This window comes from Heterodontus francisci, chromosome 4, assembly GCF_036365525.1.
Source record: "Heterodontus francisci isolate sHetFra1 chromosome 4, sHetFra1.hap1, whole genome shotgun sequence".
NCBI lineage: Eukaryota > Metazoa > Chordata > Chondrichthyes > Heterodontiformes > Heterodontidae > Heterodontus > Heterodontus francisci.
This window is the reverse complement of record NC_090374.1, coordinates 108,195,365-108,215,360: the sequence shown is the minus strand read 5'-3', so window position 1 is coordinate 108,215,360 and position 19,996 is coordinate 108,195,365. Positions and strand designations below refer to the sequence as shown.

General features: G+C 38.9%; 1 protein-coding gene across 6 annotated transcripts in view; it reads left to right on the top strand.

The window, feature by feature from the left end:
* carnmt1 (carnosine N-methyltransferase 1) overlaps positions 1–18,223 on the top strand; it is a 70,458-nt gene extending 52,235 nt beyond the window's left edge. For 2 of the 6 annotated variants that reach the window (XR_010974889.1, XR_010974888.1), the window contains exons 7-9: positions 1,199–1,302; positions 2,489–2,835; positions 12,981–13,065. Coding sequence is in view for 2 of the 6 variants with exons in the window: in XM_068029969.1 (XP_067886070.1) it covers positions 1,199–1,302; positions 12,981–13,124 (248 nt within the window). In the remaining 4 variants the exon portion in view is untranslated. Of the gene's footprint in view, positions 1–1,198; positions 1,303–2,469; positions 2,836–12,980 lie in introns of those variants that run through there. The other 4 variants (XM_068029969.1, XM_068029970.1, XM_068029971.1 and 1 more) reach the window with 4 other exon arrangements.
* Positions 18,224–19,996: the final 1,773 nt, after the last annotated feature.

Below are 19,996 nucleotides of genomic sequence, written 5' to 3'. Positions count from 1 at the left end.
GGGGCAGGAGGTTTAGAAGGGATTTAAGGAAAAATGTTTACACCCAGAGGGTGGTTGGAATATGGAACACACTGCCTGAAGGGGTGGTAGAGGCAGGAACCCTCACAACATTCAAGAAGTATTTCGATGAGCACTTGAAATGCCATAGCATACAAGGCTATGGGCCAAGTGCTGGAAAATGGGATTAGAATAGATAGGTGCTTGATGGCCGGCATGGACACGATGGACTGTATAACTCTATGACTCTATTTGTAAGAAACAGCTTCTGTGCCAACTGGTGTCCTTTAAATTTTGATGGAAGTAAAGTGACTTAAATAAGTTGTGAGAATGGGAGACATGACAGTAATTTCATAGATTTGCAGGCAACCTCCATTGTTATGTGGTTTGCCGTAGTAAAATAGTGCGCGGACAGCACTACAATCGCTCTATGTTTCAGTACACGAACATAGTTGCGGCATTAACTGTTTAGCAAAAATCTTAAAACATCTTGAGTATTTTCATTATTGTTCACCTGTCATATTTAAAACTATTTATATGCTGAAAATGTTAGAATTGTATGACTGGCCACACGTTCTAAATCTTTTGAGACATCTTTCACGTCTTCCACAGTTCACAGATCTCTCAGGTCAAAAGTCTATAATTGATAAAAGCACATATTTTCTAACGTCACCCTCTGAGCCCAGCACATCCTTTTTCTTGACATTCCTACTGCAACTGACCACTGCAGCCAGGTTGCCTCAAAAAGACAACTATTCCTCCAGAATACATTGACATCACAGGAACAAAATAATATTGATATTAAAGCTTAAAGGTTAAAGTTGAATAGATTATAATAGCAGCAGTGAATAGGAAGGATGGAATTAATTAGTTTGGGGTAAAGATGGTTAATCTAGGGATTGTAGTAGCAATTTTGCTTCAACTTTTTTAAAGAAATAAATTACAATGTGTTCCAGATAATTCCCTACATGCTGTAAATAAAGCAATGGGACAAAACTTAATGCAGTTCTCTAATGTTCATAACAGGAATCATGATCATTTTGAATGATTTAATGCCCAATTTAGGTAGGGACTCCTTTATTGACCACTTTATGTGCAACTCTTCTGCATGTATGTGGTGCTCTGAGTAGTCTTATTCATTTGTAATCTTATAAATTGAATGGGTTGGCAGTACTACCTAACCTAAACTAATTTCTCCTAGGTCCTTTGCTGTATCATTTTGAGAATATGGCAAATGAAAAGTCAATAGAACTGAGTTATGAAGACATCAGGCATTGCATACTTCAATATGGATTCAAAATTGAGGTAAGAACTTTGACCGTAAATGTTTTTAGGAATAGAAAAATACATTAAGTTTGAACAAGCCTAACCCCTATTTATAGATCGATCCACATACGCAGCTTCTCGCTATATAATTTATTCCTTAATTATGTATCCACTGTATGTAATAGGGAGGAAAGTGGTGAAGCACATGCTTAGCACACATATGAAAATATCATGATATGGATAGTCATTTCTAAATGTACTTCCCCATTCAGTAAAGGCTGCATTTGCTGACAATGCAACCACTAGGTGGCACAGTACTTGCACATGTGCAAATGCAGCCTCATGCACTGAAATGTCACTGTCTGAGACATTTTTGGCAGCTGCCAGTAGTAAAGATGGTGCTGCTCAATCTATCATAAATGAAACCCAAATGCCCACAGTGGCTGTGATTGCCGCCTCCATCCCACCCCCAACAGTACCCCGTTCCCTCCTGCCAGCGCGCTTCTCTTTGACGCCGCTGCCTGCGCCCGTCTGCTTGCCACTTGCTCCACACCTTGTTATGCCCGTTGGCCACTTGCTCCCCGCTTCGCCCCCAGCCCCACCTGTGGGCCACTCGCTTCCGGTCTCACCGCTTCATCCCCTCTACTCTGCCTCTGCTCTGCACTCCCGCTTCTGCTCCTTGCTCTGTCCCGCTCGCAGTCTCCCTCCCCTCCCGTGCCTATCGTCACTCTCTCTCCCCTGCTTCCCCCGTGCGGGGAAGAAAGGCGGCGATCGCGGAAAGGCAGAGCAGAGTGGAGGAAGCGGGGAGCGAGTGGCCCACAAGTAGGTGGGTGGGTGAAGCAGGGAGCAAGCGGCGAGCAAACATTGCAATGTGCGATGATGTTTTCGCGCCCATGCGCGAATTAGTCCTGGCAAGCTGGGTGCTGACGTAGGCTGCGCATGCACAGCACCATACTGACAGCAAGACTCCGTTCTGCACATGTGCAAAGCTGGGAGCACTCCGATGACGTCGGCACTGGGCCACATTGTCAGGAGTCAGTTTGTTCAGTAAAACCTAAGGACACAAGTCACTACAGCGCTTAATTTTTCCCTAGCAAAAAAGGTTATATTCTTCGCTGTTGAATTGGAGTACATCTCTCTACAGATGTGTGCTAGATTATGTAGTCACATAGTCTTTCGTAGTTAACTTGTATGTTCTTTTTCTAGTCCACATTTTGTTCTTCAGGTTGTTATCCAGGAATTTGAGACATCAGCAATATTTGGAACCAGCTACAAAATCTCTAGAAGAAAAATTACTGGAAACAGTGCTATCGTTCTTAGAACTTGCATACAAATAAAGCAAAGACGAATCAAAAAAGTGCTACTGGTATATTTACATGTGCCTTTAGTACTCTTCCCAGGGGATAATAGAAACAATCTGTGGCCAACTGTAAGTTCTGCAGTTGGCCAAATAAACAAGTACAAAAGAAATGAAGAGCCCAGGGCACAAATTTGAAATGTAACACTCGGCACAAAGAGTATATAATACAAAGCTTACATCAAAATGAGCTAAGTGCCTCCACAGCTGAAACAGTAAGTTGAAGTGAACGTCTGCCAAAGGTTTAAAAGACTGAAAGCACTCTTGTTCAAGATTTAGATCAGTATTAACCTCTTAAAATCATTTACCAGATTTACAAGCTATTTCCATTCAATGCTTTATTCAGCAGTTAAGACAGAATATTTAAATGTCGTCTGGACTGCAAAGTTACAATGGTGCATTTACTGTGCATTGTGTTTACAAAACCTTAGGTGATTATAGTTGACACATAACAAAAATACACATCTGTTGAGATGGAGTATCGTACTGTCAGGATATAGCATGATCATCTAAATTTGATGATCCCAAAATGGGAACGTGGATGAGCTACTGACAGAAGCACACTAGGTTTCAGCCCTCGTGAGTGCCACATCGATAACAGTCACGAGTATCTAATCGAAAAGGGTGATAGAGTTGTAAAAGTGAAGCCTTTTTGTCTATATGTTAGCATGGCATTGGATTCTAGAACTCTTGTCACCTCCAGACTCAATTATATCAATTTTCCTATGCTGGCTTCCCATGTGCCACCCTCCATAAACTCCAGCTTGTTCAAAATTATTCTGATTTGCACTTGGCTCCATAGAATGGCTACACATGGAAGAAGGCCATTCGGCTTTCTGTGTCTGTGCCAGCTCTCTGCAAGAGCAGCTCAGCTAGTCCCACTCTCCCGACCTTTCCCCATGGCCCTGCAAATTTTTTTCTCTTCAAGTGCTTCAATTTCCTTTTGAAATCCATGATTGAAGTTGCCTCCACCATGCTCTCAGCAGTGCATTCCAGATCCTAACCACACTCTGCATTAAAAAGAAGTTTTTCTTCATGTCACCATTAGTTCTTTTGGCATTTATCATAAATTAGTGTTCTCTGGTTCTCTTGGCTTCCGCCAATGGGAACAGTTTCTCTCTACTTTCTCTCGACCCCTCATGATTTTGAACATCTCTATCAAATCTCCTCTCAACTTTCTCTTCTCAAAGGAGAAAAACCCCAGCTTCTCCAATCTATCCATGTAACTGAAGTTCCTCATCCCTGGAACCAGTTTTGTGAATCTTGTCTGCATCTTCAGCAAAGGCTTCACATGCTTCCTCAAGTTTGGTGCCCAGAATTGGACCCAATACTCCAGTTGAATCCAAACCAGTGTTTTATAAAAGTTTATCATACTTTGTTGCTTTTGTACTCTGTGCCTATATTTATAAAGCTCAGGATCCTGGATGCCTTTTAACCACTTTTTAACTTGCCCTGCCATCTTCGATGATCTGTGCAAATATACCCTCAGGTGTCTCTGTTCCTGCACCCCCTTTAGAATTGCACCCTTTATTTTATATTGCCTCTCTTCATTCTTCCTACAAAAATGTATCACTTCACACTTCTCAGCATTAAATTTAATCTGCCAGCTGCCCATTCCACTGTTTTTGTCCTCTTGAAATCTGTCATTATCCTCCTCAAAGTTCACTATACCTCCAAGTTTTGAGTCATTTGCAAATTTTGAAATTGTGCCTTATGCACCGAAGTCTACATCATTAATATTTATCAAGAAAAGCAGTGGTCCTAGTACCGACCGCTGGGGAACTTCACTGTATACCATCCTCCAGTCCGAAAAACAACCATTCACCACTACTCTGTTCCCTGTCTTTCAGCCAACTCGCCCATTGCCTCCATTCTTGTTGAACTACAATGGCTCCCCATTCCCCGACCCCTGAAATTTTAAATCGCCATCCAAGTTTTAAATTTCTCCATGGCCTAGCCCAGCCCTAACTTTCAGAATCCCACAACCTTATATCACTACTCAAATTGTCAGTTAATTTGACTCCAGCATCTTGTATATCCCTCCTTCCCTTCACCCCATGATTGTCAGGAAAGACTTTAGTTAGTTGGGTCCTATTCTTTGGAACTCCCTCCTTAAACTTCTCCACCTTTTACCTGTCTTTCTTTTCTCCTTTAAAACCTTCTAGCTCTTCAACCAAGCTTTTTGTCACCTTTCTAATCTTTTCCTGGTTAAGCAACAGTTTTCCACCTTTGAAGCACCTTCGGATGTTTTTTACATTTAAAAATCCATCTAAATGGATGTTGTCAAGATCCATAAAAGGTTAAAAAAAAAGTTTCCATTCCTTGCAAGGGCTTCTTTCCCCTTCCTCGCAAGTTACCTCAGGAGTCCCCCAGAGATCTGTCCTTGTTTTCCTCCTGCCTTTTCCTCAACTACATGCTGCCTTTTGATATTATATGCAGATAAGGAGTCAAATTCCACACATACATGCTGATGACACTCAGCTCTATCTCTACCCCTCCATAGCCTCAGTTGTCAGTTTTCTTTTCTGACGTCCTGTCTAGCATCCTCCATGGAAATATTGGGAAGCCTAAAACCATTGTCTTGTATTCCCACAAGAAGCCCCAAACAGTTGCCATCAACACCATTCCCCTACTCAGCTATTGCCACAGGTGCCAGACTGTTCACAACATTACCATTCCATTTTCCCCCAAACTGATCTTCCAACCCCAAATGTATTCCATCACAAAGACCAGCTACTTCCACCTATATGAACTGTCTCCCATCCCTACCTCAGCCCATCTCCCTTTGAAACCTTCATCTATGCCTTTGTCTCTTGCAGACTCAACAATTAGTGCTGTCCTCCCATCCTCTACCCTCTAAAGTTTAGCTCATCCAAAACTCTGCTGGGCAAATCTTAACCTGCAACTAGTTCCACTCGCCCATTACCCTTTCCATCAGTGACCTACATTGGCTCTCAGTTCCTCAACATTACAAATTTTAAATGCTCATTTTTGTTTTTAAATCTCTTCATGGCCTCAATCCTCCTATTCCTTTAACCTTCCGCAATACTACAAAACACTCCCAAATTCTTTGTTCCTTTGACTTCAACCTTTTGCACCTCCTTGCATAACCCATCCACTGCTAGCTATAGCTCCAGCTTGCAATACACCACACTCTGGAAGTCCCTCTTTCTTGACCTAGTTATGCTTGTTAGGGGATAATCTGTTGGTATCCTGTTTTCTGCATGTTATTTTCACGCATTCACCAGTTCTTAATTGATCCTTAATTTACTTTTGTATCAATTAATAAAACCACCATACAACCATCTTTTCAAGTGCAATCTTAAGTTTCCAGATTGACAGTTCGTTGCAGTACTGAGGGAAATGGTGTTGTCAGAGGTATAGCCTATTTTGGCTGAAAATGTTAAAATAATGCCCCATTTTATTTTTTAAAAAACTTCCCATGGCATGTTGACCAGTACATTGGGAGAACACCTGGCTCCTTTTCAGATCGTGCCATGGGATTTTTTTTTTGTGTTCTCCCAATGTACTGGTCAACATTCCTTCCTTCCACCAACACCAGTTTAAAAAAAAAACAACATTTAACTGGTCACTTAATCTCGTTTCTGTGGGATATTTACCTACATAACAAGAGTGACTACACTTCAAAAGTAATTCATTGGCACTTTGAGACATCTTGAAAATGTGATCAGGTGCCATATAAATAAAATTTCATTCTTTTACTATTCATAGTACTGGTTTTGATTTCTGGAGTTAGTGAACTGTAGCTCAGCTGTATTTGATTTGATATTCTGATTCATTAATCTTTAGGATTCAAGATATGTGTAAATGAAACCAAATATCTTGGCAGTCTCCTACTAACTGAGGCAAAAATGGTTTTCAGATCTTTTATATGACTTGCTTATTTTATATATGCAGAATCTTCTGTCACAGAGGGCAGCTATGGCACTTTCTACCTCAGAGACAGGTTAAATGCATAATCTAGACTGACATGAAGTGCAGTACTGAGAAAATGCACCCTTGACAGAAAATTCTGTCGGTGAACACAGAAAAATGTCCTGTCTCACAAATGATTGTTTAGAAGTTCTAGCATTTCAGAGAAAGGGGAGTGTGGTGGCTATAATAAAGTATTAGGGTGCTAGAATGTAAAATGTTTCAGAAGGTTGTGTGAAGACAGATAGATATGGATAGAGTTGAAGAATATGATTGGAAGCAGTATAATTCTGAGCATGTTTTTCCAGCTACGAAACAGTGAAGAATTATTTTTATTTAGAGATACAGCACTGAAACAGGCCCTTCGGCCCACCGAGTCTGTGCCGACCAACATTTATACTAACCCTACAGTAATCCCATATTCCCTACCACCTACCTACACTAGGGGCAATTTACAATGGCCAATTTACCTACCACCTGCAAGTCTTTGGCTGTGGGAGGAAACCGGAGCACCCAACGAAAACCCACGCGTCATGCAAAGTGAATGATGGCAGGATAGCTGCTGCTCTGATTCACATTCCACTGTTGGCGATTGCATTGTATGCAGAACATTGGACAGCAGGAATAGATTACAATACAGTAATTGACCAGAGTGTCTATTGACACCATTGTGTCAGCCAGTGAGTTGGAGACAGGAAAAGGAATTTCAACACTATCACTATTTTACAAGGTCTATTTATTCAGAAAACAGCAAACAGAGTCTATTTAAACAGCGCATTACAGCAAACAGTATTTACTCTAACAGTGTTTTAAAGAATCTACGAACTACAGCAAACAGAACTTGTGGATGAAACTACAGTAACTCCTCCCAATAAAAGCAGGGTTATTTCTCCAGCAAAATGCAGTTAGTGGAGGATAGTTACATAATGCAAATTCTGTGCATAAAATCAATCCCAGTCACTTATTGCAGTGCTCTCTCCAGGCATGATGGAGCAATGACTCAGCCATCTCCATTCTGGTCACGAATAATAGCATCACTTTATGTAGCTGTAAATGAGGGGATCCAGTGATGGTAAACAGAAAGAGAAGCCCGAGCAGCTTACAAGCAATCAATCCCAAAATATTACAGCTCTAAGTTCACAGGAACTGCCTGGGATGGGTTGGAGCAACTGAGCTGAAAACTAACTGATCCAAATTATCAATTGAGACAATCAGTAAACCAGGATACTTCAGGAATTATGAAATTTCAACTGAACCATAAATTCAACTCCTAAAAATCTAGCACTTAAATGAATGTTATTCCACTTCACTTAGAATTGATAGAGCAACCACTATGGACCACCATTAGAGAGACAAGAAATTCACTTTTGATGCATTTCATAAAACTACCGTACATTACAACAGTGACTACACTTCAAAAGTATTTCATTGACTGTAAATTGCTTTGGGATGTCCTGAGGACATATAAAGTGCTGTATAAATGCAAATCTTTTCAACTCTTATCTGATTTGCAATGGATCTCCCTCATCAGACCTCTAGAATCCAAAATGTGTACTTGGTTCCAATGGCAGGCTCACAGAAAGGGAAGATCTCTGGTCAGTTCAGAAAGATTTCAGAACAATGGGCAATAATTTAGGTGATTTTAACTAGATAAACTGGCATCAAAGGTAATATATCTAGTCAAAGTGGACAACCATTTTAGAATGCTTCATAAATCACTGCACTTCTCATAGAATCACCAGGGCATAAAAGATGGCTATTTGATCCATCGAGTCAATGCCGACTTTCTGTAGAGCAATCCAATCATTCCCATTCCCCGTAGCCCTGTAAGTTTATTTCCATCGAGTGCCCATCCAATTTCCTTTTAAAATCATTCATCGTCTCTGCTTCCACCACCCGCTTAGGCAGCGAGTTCCAGGTCATTGCCACTAGCTGTATAAAAAAGAAAAGTTCTTCCTCACATAACCCTGCATCTCTTGCCCAAAACTTTAAATCTGTGTCCCCTGGTCCTTGTTCCATCAGCTGATAGGATAGACAAAGAAAAGCTATTCCTATCAAAATATGTCATAATCTTGTACACCTCTATCAAATCTATCCTTAATCTCCTTTGCTCCAAGGAGAACAGCTCTAACTTCTCCAACCTAACCTTGTAACTAACATTCCTCATCCCTGGGACCATTCTGGTAAATCTCCTTTGCACCCTCTCAAGAGCTCTCACATCCTTCCTAAAATTTGGTGACCAGCACTGGATGTAGTATTCTGGTTGTGGCCTAACCAGAGATTTATAAAGGTTCAGCATAACTTTCCTGCGTTCTTACTCAATACATGTATTTATGAAGCCCAAGATTCCATATACTTTGCTAACTACTCTCTCAGTATGTCGTGCCACCTTCAAAGATCTCTATACATGAATCCCCAGGTCCCTCTATCCCTGTACACTCTTTAGAGCTGTAGCATTGTTGTATATTCCCTTACCTTGTTTGCCCTCCCCAAATGCATTATCTCAAACTTCTCCGGATTGAACTCCATTTGCCACTTTTCTGTCCATCTCACCAGTCCATTGATATCTTCCTGTAGTCTGTAGCTTTCTTCCTCACTATCAACCACACGGCCAATTTTCACATCAGCTGCAAACTTATTAATCATGCCCCCTACATTTTAGTCTTAATCATTTATATATACCACAAACAGTAAGGGACCCAGCACTGAGCCCTGGGGAACCCCACTGGAAACAGCATTCCAGTCACACAAACACCCATCGACCATTGCCCTTTGCTTACTGCCACTTAACCATTTTTGGATCCAATTTGCCATTTTCCCTTGGATCCTATGAGTTTTTAATTTTCTGAGCAGTCTGCCATGTGGGACCTTGTCAAAAGCCTTGCTAAAATTCATGTGGACTACATCAAATGCACTACCCTCGTCCATCCTCCTTGTTATCGCCCAAAAAATTTAGTCAAGTTAGTCAGACACAACCTTCCCTTAACAAATCCATGCTGATTGTCCTTGAATAATCTGTGCCTTTCTATATGATGATTTATACTGTTTTAGAATTTCTTCCAATCATTTGGTTAGCCTTTAGTTCCTTGAGGTATCTCTTCTTCCCCTTTTAAACAACTGTGCAACATTAGCAATCCTACAGTCCACTGACGCCACACCTGTAGCCAGAGATGATTGGAAAATGATGGTCAGAGCTTCTGCTATTCTCTTGCTTCTTTTAGCAGCCTGGATACATTTCATTTGGGCCTCGTGATTTATCCACTTTCAAGAAAGCTAAACAACTTCATATTTCCTCCATTACTATTTTATCTCTGTGTTTAAGAATGTAAGAAATTTTATGAAGAGGGGAAAGCCTATTGGTATTATGAGCATGCACAATTTTTTTTTAACTGTTCTTGGCCCTCCCTGCTTGAGTTCTAGTTTTATCACTCAATCCCCTTTTTCTCCAGAAACAACACTTGAACAAATTTCTAATTTATTCCTCAATGGTCATCAATGGAAATATATTCCAATAGTTTATTACCTTTTGTGTAAAAATGAATTAATTGTCAAGAATCTCTGGAATAAGTCTGAGTTCAACCATTGTGCTGCAATATGTCCACATGAAAACTGAACCAAGTATTTTATTCTTGTGTACATGTTTGGGGTATCTTCAAATTTTGTTTAAATTGTTAGTGGCTAGGAATTTAGTATATTAGTAATGTTAGCTTGGAGTATACCATCAGACTTGCATTTCTGCTTTTCAGACATCACAAACTCTGGGGAAGGTATTGAGAATGGCGCAGATAGCGGAAAGTGCTGAGAACGAGTGTTTTTTGTGTTGGGAGAGGAGAACAAAACCTTCCATGCAGAATAAAATGAGGACAAAAAAGAATAGAAACAAATGTTTTTTTTATTTGTTCATGGGATGTGGGCGTCACTGGCTAGGCCAGCATTAATTGCTCTTGAGAAGGTCATGGTGAGCTACCTTCTTGAACTGCTGCAGTCCCTGTGATGTAGGTACACCAACAGTGCTGTTAGGACGGGAGTTCCAGGATTTTGACCCAGCGACTGTGAAGGAATGGTGATATTGTTCCAAATCAGGATGGTGTTTGGCTTGGAGGGGGACTTGCAGGCGGTTGTGTTCCCATGCATCTACTGCCCTTGTTGTTCTAGGTGGTAGAGGTCGCGAATTTGGAAGGTGCTGTTGAAGGAGCCTCGGTGAGTTGCTGCAGTGCACCTTTCAGATGGTACATATTGCTGCCACTGTGCATTGGCAGTAAAAGGAGTTAATGTTGAAGGTGGTGGATGGGGTGCCAATCAGGAAGCTTGTTTTGTCCTGGATGGAGTTGAGCTTCCTGAGTGTTGTTGGAGCTGCACCCATCCAGGCAAGTGGAGATTATTCCATCACACTCCTGACTTGTGCCTTGCAGGTGGAGGACAGACTTTGGGAGACGGTGGTGAGTTAGCTGCTGCAGAATTCCTAGCATCTGTCCTGCTCTTGTAGCCACAGTATTTATGTGGCTGATGCATTTCAGTTTCTGGTCAATGGTAACCCACAGGCTGTTGATAGTGGGGGATTCAGCGATCGTAATGCCATTGAACATCAAGGGGAGATGGTTAGATTCTCTCTTGTTTAAATATGTGTTAAATCACTTACCATTGTCATAATAGAAGATATGCTGTCCTGTAGTAAGATGTAGGCAGTATGATTAATGTGCTGTTGAAGCTATGTTAAATTGTAGGAAGCATTTCTGTGTCTTCTTACATCACTAATAATTGGACAGACGAGTAAAAGTAGTTGAAAAAACTTCTTGACATAGAACAATTGCTCTGTTCATACTCCGAGACCTGTAGTCATAAAATCAATATCATCAGGTCCCTTTATCCCTATCAGATGAACATGGCTTCTAAAGTTTTCTTCCTCTTCCTCACCCTCCAGCAGACATCTAGAATCTAATACTTAAACATTTATCATGGAATCATAGACTGGTTACAGCACAGGAAGTCATTCAGCCTGTCGTGTCTGTCCAGCGCTCTGCAAGAGACAATGCAGTACAAAAGTACAGATCAACACTAAAATTAAACAATCTGCTCAGAAATTTTCAATAATTCTAATCTCCATGCTTTCATCATTAGTTGAGTCATTTAGTCGAACCAGGAAAAGAAGGATCAGCACAATAAGAGCAATGAACTGTTTCAGATTTTGTTTTTATTAATTCGTGGGATTTTTTGGGTGTCGCTGGCCAGGCCAGCATTTATTGCCCATCCCTAATTGCCCTTGAGAAGGTGGTAGTGAGATTTCAGTTGGATGTGTTAAAATCTCAACAGATCACACTTGAAACATTGTACACTTCTTTTAATATAAATAACTAATTACTTGTAAGTACACCAAATGAATGCAGATTACAGTACAAAAACCAGAGCTGCACAATGCCACCCACATAGGAACGGGAGCACGCCATTTAGCTGCTCGAGCCATTTCCGTTATTCAATGAGATCGTGGTTGATCTGCAACCTAACTCCATATACCCTCCTTAACCCAAATTCCTTAATACCTTTGGTTAAAAAAATGTTACCACCGTTTTAAAATTAACGATTGATCCAGTATCAATTGCCACTTGCGGAATAGAACGCCAAACCTCTACTGTCCTTTGTGTATAGAAATGTCTCCGCATTTCACTCCTGAAATGTCTGGCTCTAATTTTTAGACTATGCTTCCTAGTCCCTGACTTCCCAACCAGCAGAAATAGAGTAAATTGTAAAAAACTGTTTCCCTTACTATCTTGAAAACATCGATCAAATCACTCCTTAACCACTAAATTCTAGGGAATACAACCCTAGCTTGTTTAATTTCTACTCCTAATTTAACCCTCAGAGATCAGGTGTCATTCTGATAAATCTATGTTGCACTCTGTCCAAGGACAATATATTCTTCCTAAGGTATAGTGCTCAGAACTCTCAGTACTCCAGTTGTGGTCTAACCAGGACTTTGTACAGCTGAAGCATGATTTCTACCCCTTACATTCCCAGCATTCCATGTGCCTTTATGACTATTTTCTGTACCTGTTCATGACACTTTAATGATCTACTTACCTGAGCCCCCAATAATGAGGAAGTAAAGCTTTTAAACAAATGGGAAGATCTGAAGAGTAAAATACGAAACAGTCGATGAGAAAAATTGACAGAAACTAAGTTATATTAAAAACCACAAACTGCACAAAGTATTTTACCTGTGTCATTAAGTGGCTTCCATTCTTTAGGAAAAATTACCTGTTTAAGAAAAGATACATATAAGATAAGAAAAATAAAATGGTGAAATTTCAATTTTTATTTCAAGTCTTAGATATTTTTGCATTCTGATCTGAAAGGAATAATGCTGTTTTAGCATTAGTTTCAGAAATGATTCTGAACAGTGATAAAATCAATCTGCTATTTTCTTTTGCAGGTAGAAAAGAGCTCAGTTCCGTCAACATACACAGAAAATGACCAATCCATGTTAAAATACCTTTATGATTGTGTCTTCTTTGTAGCCAGAAAGCCTGCACATTCTTCACCATCTCTAAATGGCTTTCCACCAATAAACAGTTGAGAAAGGAAATGTTGACTTCTTGAATAAAAGACTATTGAATATAAAACTGGGAAAGAAGAGGAGTTACTCAGAAGGCTGGACAATCTGAATGACTCTGGAGATGCCCATACTCGAATAGTGCCTATTTTTTTAAATCAACTTCAGGAATTCCAAGCTATTTCAGCAGTTCTTTTTTGGACAACCCGAAATGTGCAATGAAATAAAGAATTATCCATATAATTGGCAAAAGAAGCAAAGTGTGAGGAGAAAAAGGGGGAGGGGGGGTGGTGAGAGAATATGATGCCTGGCATTTATTTGCTAACTGCTGCAGTTATCAAGGTGGCGATGTATGCAAAATATTATTGTCTGACTTTTAGCAGCTAGTGCCCTCACAGTTAGCTGCTCATTGCCTTTCAAGCCGATTCATTTCCTCCACTCCATAACTGTCAGTTATTTAATGAGGTGCCACCACCCTATTCACCTTGCCGAGACACAGACATACACACTCTCTCTCTCTTTTCCCTCTCCATCTTGGTACATTGGGTAACTGTTTTGTAGAACCATTTCTCTACATTTTCACATCTTTGAAGTCGGAATGTTAATGAATTCTTATTACAGTTTCAGTAGGTATTGAGCTTGTTGAATATTTTGTGTGAAGTTATTTTAACTAGATACCTTTGCAGTTACAGCTGAAGAAGTTTTCCGCTTTTATGAAAGCTGGAAGAGGGGAAATCACTGCATTTTGAATTCGATTACGGAGATCCATTTAGTGCTGTGATTTAATTGAAACAACTTTGTAACACTGTCAATATACAATGCTCTAAATATGGCATTTGAATTGATGACTGACAGCATGAGTATTCTTTCATGCTGCTAGGCTTTGTAGTTATTGTAATTTAAAGCCCATTAGCTGCCGCCATTCTTGTCAATATGCATATAATTTATATGTCAGTTCAGCATTGTTTTCTGTATAGCATCATTTTAAAAATCTAATGGTAATGAAATGAATGATGTATGTATCAGGTTTGTCTTTGAAAAAAGCAGGGTCTGTTTTAGCATCTGGCTTTGCATCATGCCAAACAAGCATCAATTTGGTAAAACTATTAATCCATACATTCTTAATTCCTCATACTTTTCACTGGATGACATGTACATTAACTCTTCCTCAATTGATGAAATATAACTGTATCAGGCCATGCAAGTCATGTGATTTGATTGCAAGCACCTGATATTCATCTCTGTCCATCATGATGCTGTTTACCAGCTTAAAAATGACAAACAGAATAAACCATCCTCACAATCTTCATATCTATAGAAACAAAGGCTGGAGGGTGTTTCACGAATATAACGTATTTCAGGATTATATTGTTAGCTCAAGCTTTGGTGTTGAACCTTTGATGCGTTTTCACAAATCCCATTACAGTCTGCGTATTATCTGACATTAAGTGTAAAATCTCAACTTGACATACAGATGTTATTTCAAAGTCATGTAGCAGTTTAAAAAAAAAAGTGCCATTTGTAAAATAATCTTTGTTCAAGTTTTAGAGGATAGTTTAATTATTCCCATCTTGTTAAAGGATATGACAAACTAGTCTTCTCATAACTGAACTGTATGATAAGAACAGGTATCAATCACTACTGTGTATTTTCTGATTACTCACATTCTGTGTTGAGTACAGTATAATATAGATTGTTGGTGATTGGCCATTTTTGTGTAGTGTGCAGGAGTTTTCCCAGGAACAATTAAAGATTGTCTTGCATTAGTTAGTACCATGCCTGTAATACAAAACTTTTCATATTGTCAAATGCATGTGGATAATCTGTAGACTGCCTATTTTTGAGGGCATTGTTTTACAGTATATGGCCCTTTAAAAAATCCAGATGCAATAAAACAAAACAACTTTTAAGAAAATATCGATTATAAGGCCTTGACACCCACAGGATTATTCAGAATTTCTATTACTTTACCTGAAATCTACTGGGCATATGAAGACAATTGTAAATGCAAATATATGTATACAAAAACACACTAGAAACAGAGGTCTAAGGTTAAGCACTAGACAAGTACAGGTGCAAAGTAATGTCTTGGTGTGGAATGTTTGCAGTATCAACACCATCAGAGTATACTTTGGCAGTAGTTATAACTAGGTTCCTGATTTTGTAGTTTGCTATTGCAACTAGGGTTCCTGAAGCTTAAAAATTCTGAAGCAAAACAGCATTATTAGGAAGTTATTTTTATGACTTTCAAAACTGTAGTTCAAAGAAATCAACATAACTGTTGATTTGCCAAAGAGTTCCAAAATGTTTTGGGAGAATTTTGTCATTTTTCTGTGGGAAGTAATCCTAAAATTGGATTTAAAACAGTTGGTCATTACCTCTAGTTCTCCCACACTAGAAAAAAGTACAAACCTTGTTGAAGATTTCTTTCACAATCTGCCTGTCTTCTATTTAGTTAATTTGAAACGTGATTAATACTATCATTAGGTTGGCTATTAGAACAGTTGTGTTAACCTGTATAATATCAGTCACTAAAAAAGCATTTATTCAGATTTTCTTTTCTGCCTCACCTCTTAGGAACATTTCTACCTTGCTGTAAGGTGAGGCATATTTCTCTTCTAGTGGGACTGGGGTCCACATAATAGACTGCTTCCTTTAGTCTTACTTTTATTTCAGTCCAAACGACCAAACCCAAGTCTAGTCACAGATTGCAGTTGCCTCCTTTTATTAGTTTCCTCCCTTTATTTTCCTCTAGAATCTCCCACATTCTTCCCCTAGGTAAGATGAGCAGCTGGGATATGTTGCTGAAAGGTGTGTTCAAAGTGGCACAACCTGATTGTACCTCCACATATCCTCATAGAGGAACAGTAAAGATAGCTAATTTAGTGTGCGGAATTGCACACACAAGTATGTTTTCTATCATTTATAGTTTGCCAGAGCTTCCAGTACTTTCACAGGCTTTAAATGGTATTTTATCTCAACTTTGGTTACTTTTCGGTGCTAGCAGCAACAGAAAAAATTGTCCCATGTGTGTATTTTTGCCCTAGCTTTGCATTGCCTCAAATAGCTGTTTCCATGATGTTGCAGTGCAGAATGTTTAATTAGGCCACTAATAACTACTTTCTTAGTATGTTGAACCTCACCATAATATAACAATGCACCACACGTATACTGCATAGTCCTTCAGGCACACGGATATTTTAAATTTTGGACTTGAGGTTGAATCTGAATGTTGCTTTTATATGTTAATTGCTGAATTTTAAAAAAGTTTAATTTAGTTAAAACTAACCGAATTGCAGCCATTCCATTCACAAAGGTTATGAAATGTTATTCTTTAAACAACAAAAAAGCATTGCAAACAAAATGATGAACTAATTTTGTCTGCAGAGTCTTGTATTTACGAAGGTGTTTTGCAAAATTTTTATGAAATTTCAAAAATAGCATTATTTTTGTTTGATGCAGAACTTTGATGGCTATGCACCTTCTCCAAACAAAGAAGTTTGCCAAATTCTTTTCATGAAGATGGTGCCTATCTAAACTTAAATATAGGTTTGTACCAGGAAATGGGTTAAAACATCCCTTCTTTCCCCTCCCACAGGGGCTCGCTATTAGTCTGGATTGCATTGCTCCAAAACAAGTGAACAAATCTAGAAACAATTTAATAAATAAATTTGGCTTCAAATGAAATTGCATTATAGTTATGGCCAATGCATTTTTTGTTTAATTGCATTTTCCAGGCACAACTGCAATAGAAAAGTAAAAATTTACATGGGAATTGCAAAATAAACTGCAGTGGGTTGGCATTTCCATTAACCTCTATTTAAGCAAATGCAATTCAAGGCATGTTCTTTGGATTGGCTTCACCTCTCAGCACTATTACTTACCTCTATTGATGCCTTTTAAACAATGCCTTTGGAGATGGCTTTTCGTTTAACTTTTATACCTACTGTCACATTTCTGTTCAGTTTTATTTAAACAAATACTGTAATGGTTTGAAAATGTCCCTGTTTTTAGTAATTTGGAGTAAGAATGGTTAATATTTCTGCCAATTACAACTCACTAATTAGTGTGCCTCACCTGTATGATAGAATTGTACTAAAACAGTCAAGTATACAGAGCTATGATCAAATAGCAATGCGTACCTGATAAAAACAGAAAATGCTGGATATGCTCAGCAGGTCTGGCAGCATCTGTGGAGAGAGAAAAAGTTAACATTTTGGGTCTGTGACCTTTCATCAGAACAATCCATATATAGTTGTGTACAGGATTAGAAAACGTAGTACATGTTGGCCAATTTAAGAATTTGCCTAGTTGCTTTATCTTTGCTTAATCTGCCTGCGTTCTAATTCTTCATATAGTACACATAAATGCACATTACTGTTTAAAGAATGCATACCAATGTTGCTGAGATCTTAGAACCCTTTCCGGCATTTGCAGTGCCCTATATTTAACAAGCAGTTTCTTAAAAAGTTATATAGCAGTTGAAGCAAATGGCCAGAACCTTGAACTTCAGAATATCAATCCTATTTCATGTCAGATTTTTACTTCCACCAATTTTTGAAAATTTTATTCTGAAATTAATAAACTAATTAACTACAATTGAAAATCCTAATAGATGTAGTAATTTGGGGAATAGAAAATATGGTTTACCTTTTTGTTACTACAAGTAGCATTTACATCATTTTTGGCATTACAGTCGTCTACACTATGCCAGTATACTATTAGATAATTAAACCTATGATGATCATATTTGTTTTATCACTACAGTAACCATAAAACATAGATGCACAGAAAATAGATTATGAAGACCATAACATCCTTTTACTTGATTAATGTGTTTCCAGGAAGAGATGAAAATAATGTTTCATATCACAACTATATTGTTGTCAAACACTGGTACTATAAAAGAAGTACGTTGTGATGGCTCTGTTCAGCAACATGTACAGACATTGCACCTGCCTCTTGATGGCTTCCTATTATTCACAGATACCTGTTTTCTTTTCCCACTATAGTCACTATTCAAAGGCAGTATTTTGGACCAATATTTGAAAATAAACAGCACAATGCAGATGCCCATTGGAGTAACTCCATTTCTGTAACACAGTTTTATCAAATGAATATAATAAAGAATTCCAATAAAATATTTTATTAATACCTGGCTGTAGTTGTTCCCTCCTTTGTACTGTTGTTATGATCTCAGTGAGATTGTTAATGTTAAAATGAGATATGAACTCCCAGACCAATTTAAAAATTACACAAGAATTCATGTTTTAGGACTTTTATTATAACTAAAATAAAATCCCCATTAACTAAGTAGTACTTTGTAAGTAGCTGATACCCTAAATGACAAAGGTATTTTCTTATTAAATGCCCGAAAACCCCTCACCACGCGACAATGTTACACAGTCCTTTTTGATGGTAAAATCCTTTGTGTTTAAAAGTCCCAAACTCCTTCCAGTAGCAATGGGAAATTAATGTCCGCTTTGCTCACTTCTCCAAGCACTTCTGTCCTGCACGTTCATGAATAAGGCAATTCCTGCTGGCCTTCTACTCCCACACTTCAACTTTCAAAATAGATTCAAATCTTCACAGCGTTTTGCTATATCAGGCTTCTGAGAGCAGGTGTTCCCCTCCACCGAGGCTGCAACCACTTGTTGTCTTCCTCGCTGCCTGTTCTGAGGCTGCAGCCGCTGGGTTCCCTTCTTACAGCCTGTCTGCCTTCAGAAAATCTGTGACATTTATTTGGACTCAAAAGTCAATAGTTTATTCTCCTGTTCCAATATGTAAAGACCAGAAGCCTGGTTTCACAGTCACCTGACTCTTCTATTGTTCCCGGGTGTTAATAGTTGTTGGCACATTTGCATCTTCAGAATCACTGATGCCCTTGTTTATGACCCGAAAGTCTGGGAGGGCAAAACCCATTGTTCTTCAGGTGTTACCCCTGCAGTGTCTTTTTTTTTCAAAAAAAGTCTTTGATCTGTCTTGTCCTTTAGCAGAGTGGATGTGAGGTCACCTGGCCTCCCAGACTCCATCTTAAACTTTTAAAAATCACAATTTTTAAAACATAATCATGTTAAGTCCAGTGTTCATAACACTGTACACAATTGATTTAAGTATAAAGTATTTTCATGATTATAATTTTCTTATTTGTCCAATCTTCACAATGAATACGAGCTTTCATCTTCCTGCAAGGGAAACTATCATATGGACTTGGGCCACAAAGTTGTGCTCCATAGTTTTTCAATGTTACAAGTGCTGTTTGGTCTCCAAAATGGTAACTTGTGCCACATGCACACACTGCCAGTGCTAGTCATACTGGATCCCAGTTTGGTGAGGGCATTAGTTCATATGCAGGGAGTGTCAATTTGAAGCATGAAGAATAGGCAGATTGTGACATCAATCAGTGTGTAATGCTGATTTGACTTGTTACAGTCAAGTGAGGAGGGGTTGAAGGGCTTCCCTGTTATCCCTCTCCTTTGACTACAGTTTGACTACAACAGATTTAATTCTTTCTTAAAGTGGATCTACTGGCCAATTCAAGAGGTGTTTGATTACTTACTTGCTCTGATCATAACAAGAACCAATTATATAAGTTTTCTTGAGTTAACAAAGAGGTTAACTTTATTGTACCTAAACCGAACTAATAAAAATAATAAACAACGCACCAACTTCACTCACTCACACAATTGAGATTTATGCATACAAATATGTTACAGAGTGGGGAACAGTAGATTGATTGAGTTAGAGGCCATAAAAAAGGTATACAGTCTATGGAGTTTGGTGATATGGCTTGCTTCTAGCTGAATTCAGTGGCCCTGAGGCATTTAGTTTGAAGAGGTAGATGACTGGTTCAGTGGGTCTCTTGGAGAAAGTGATGTGGATGATTTCCCCCAACG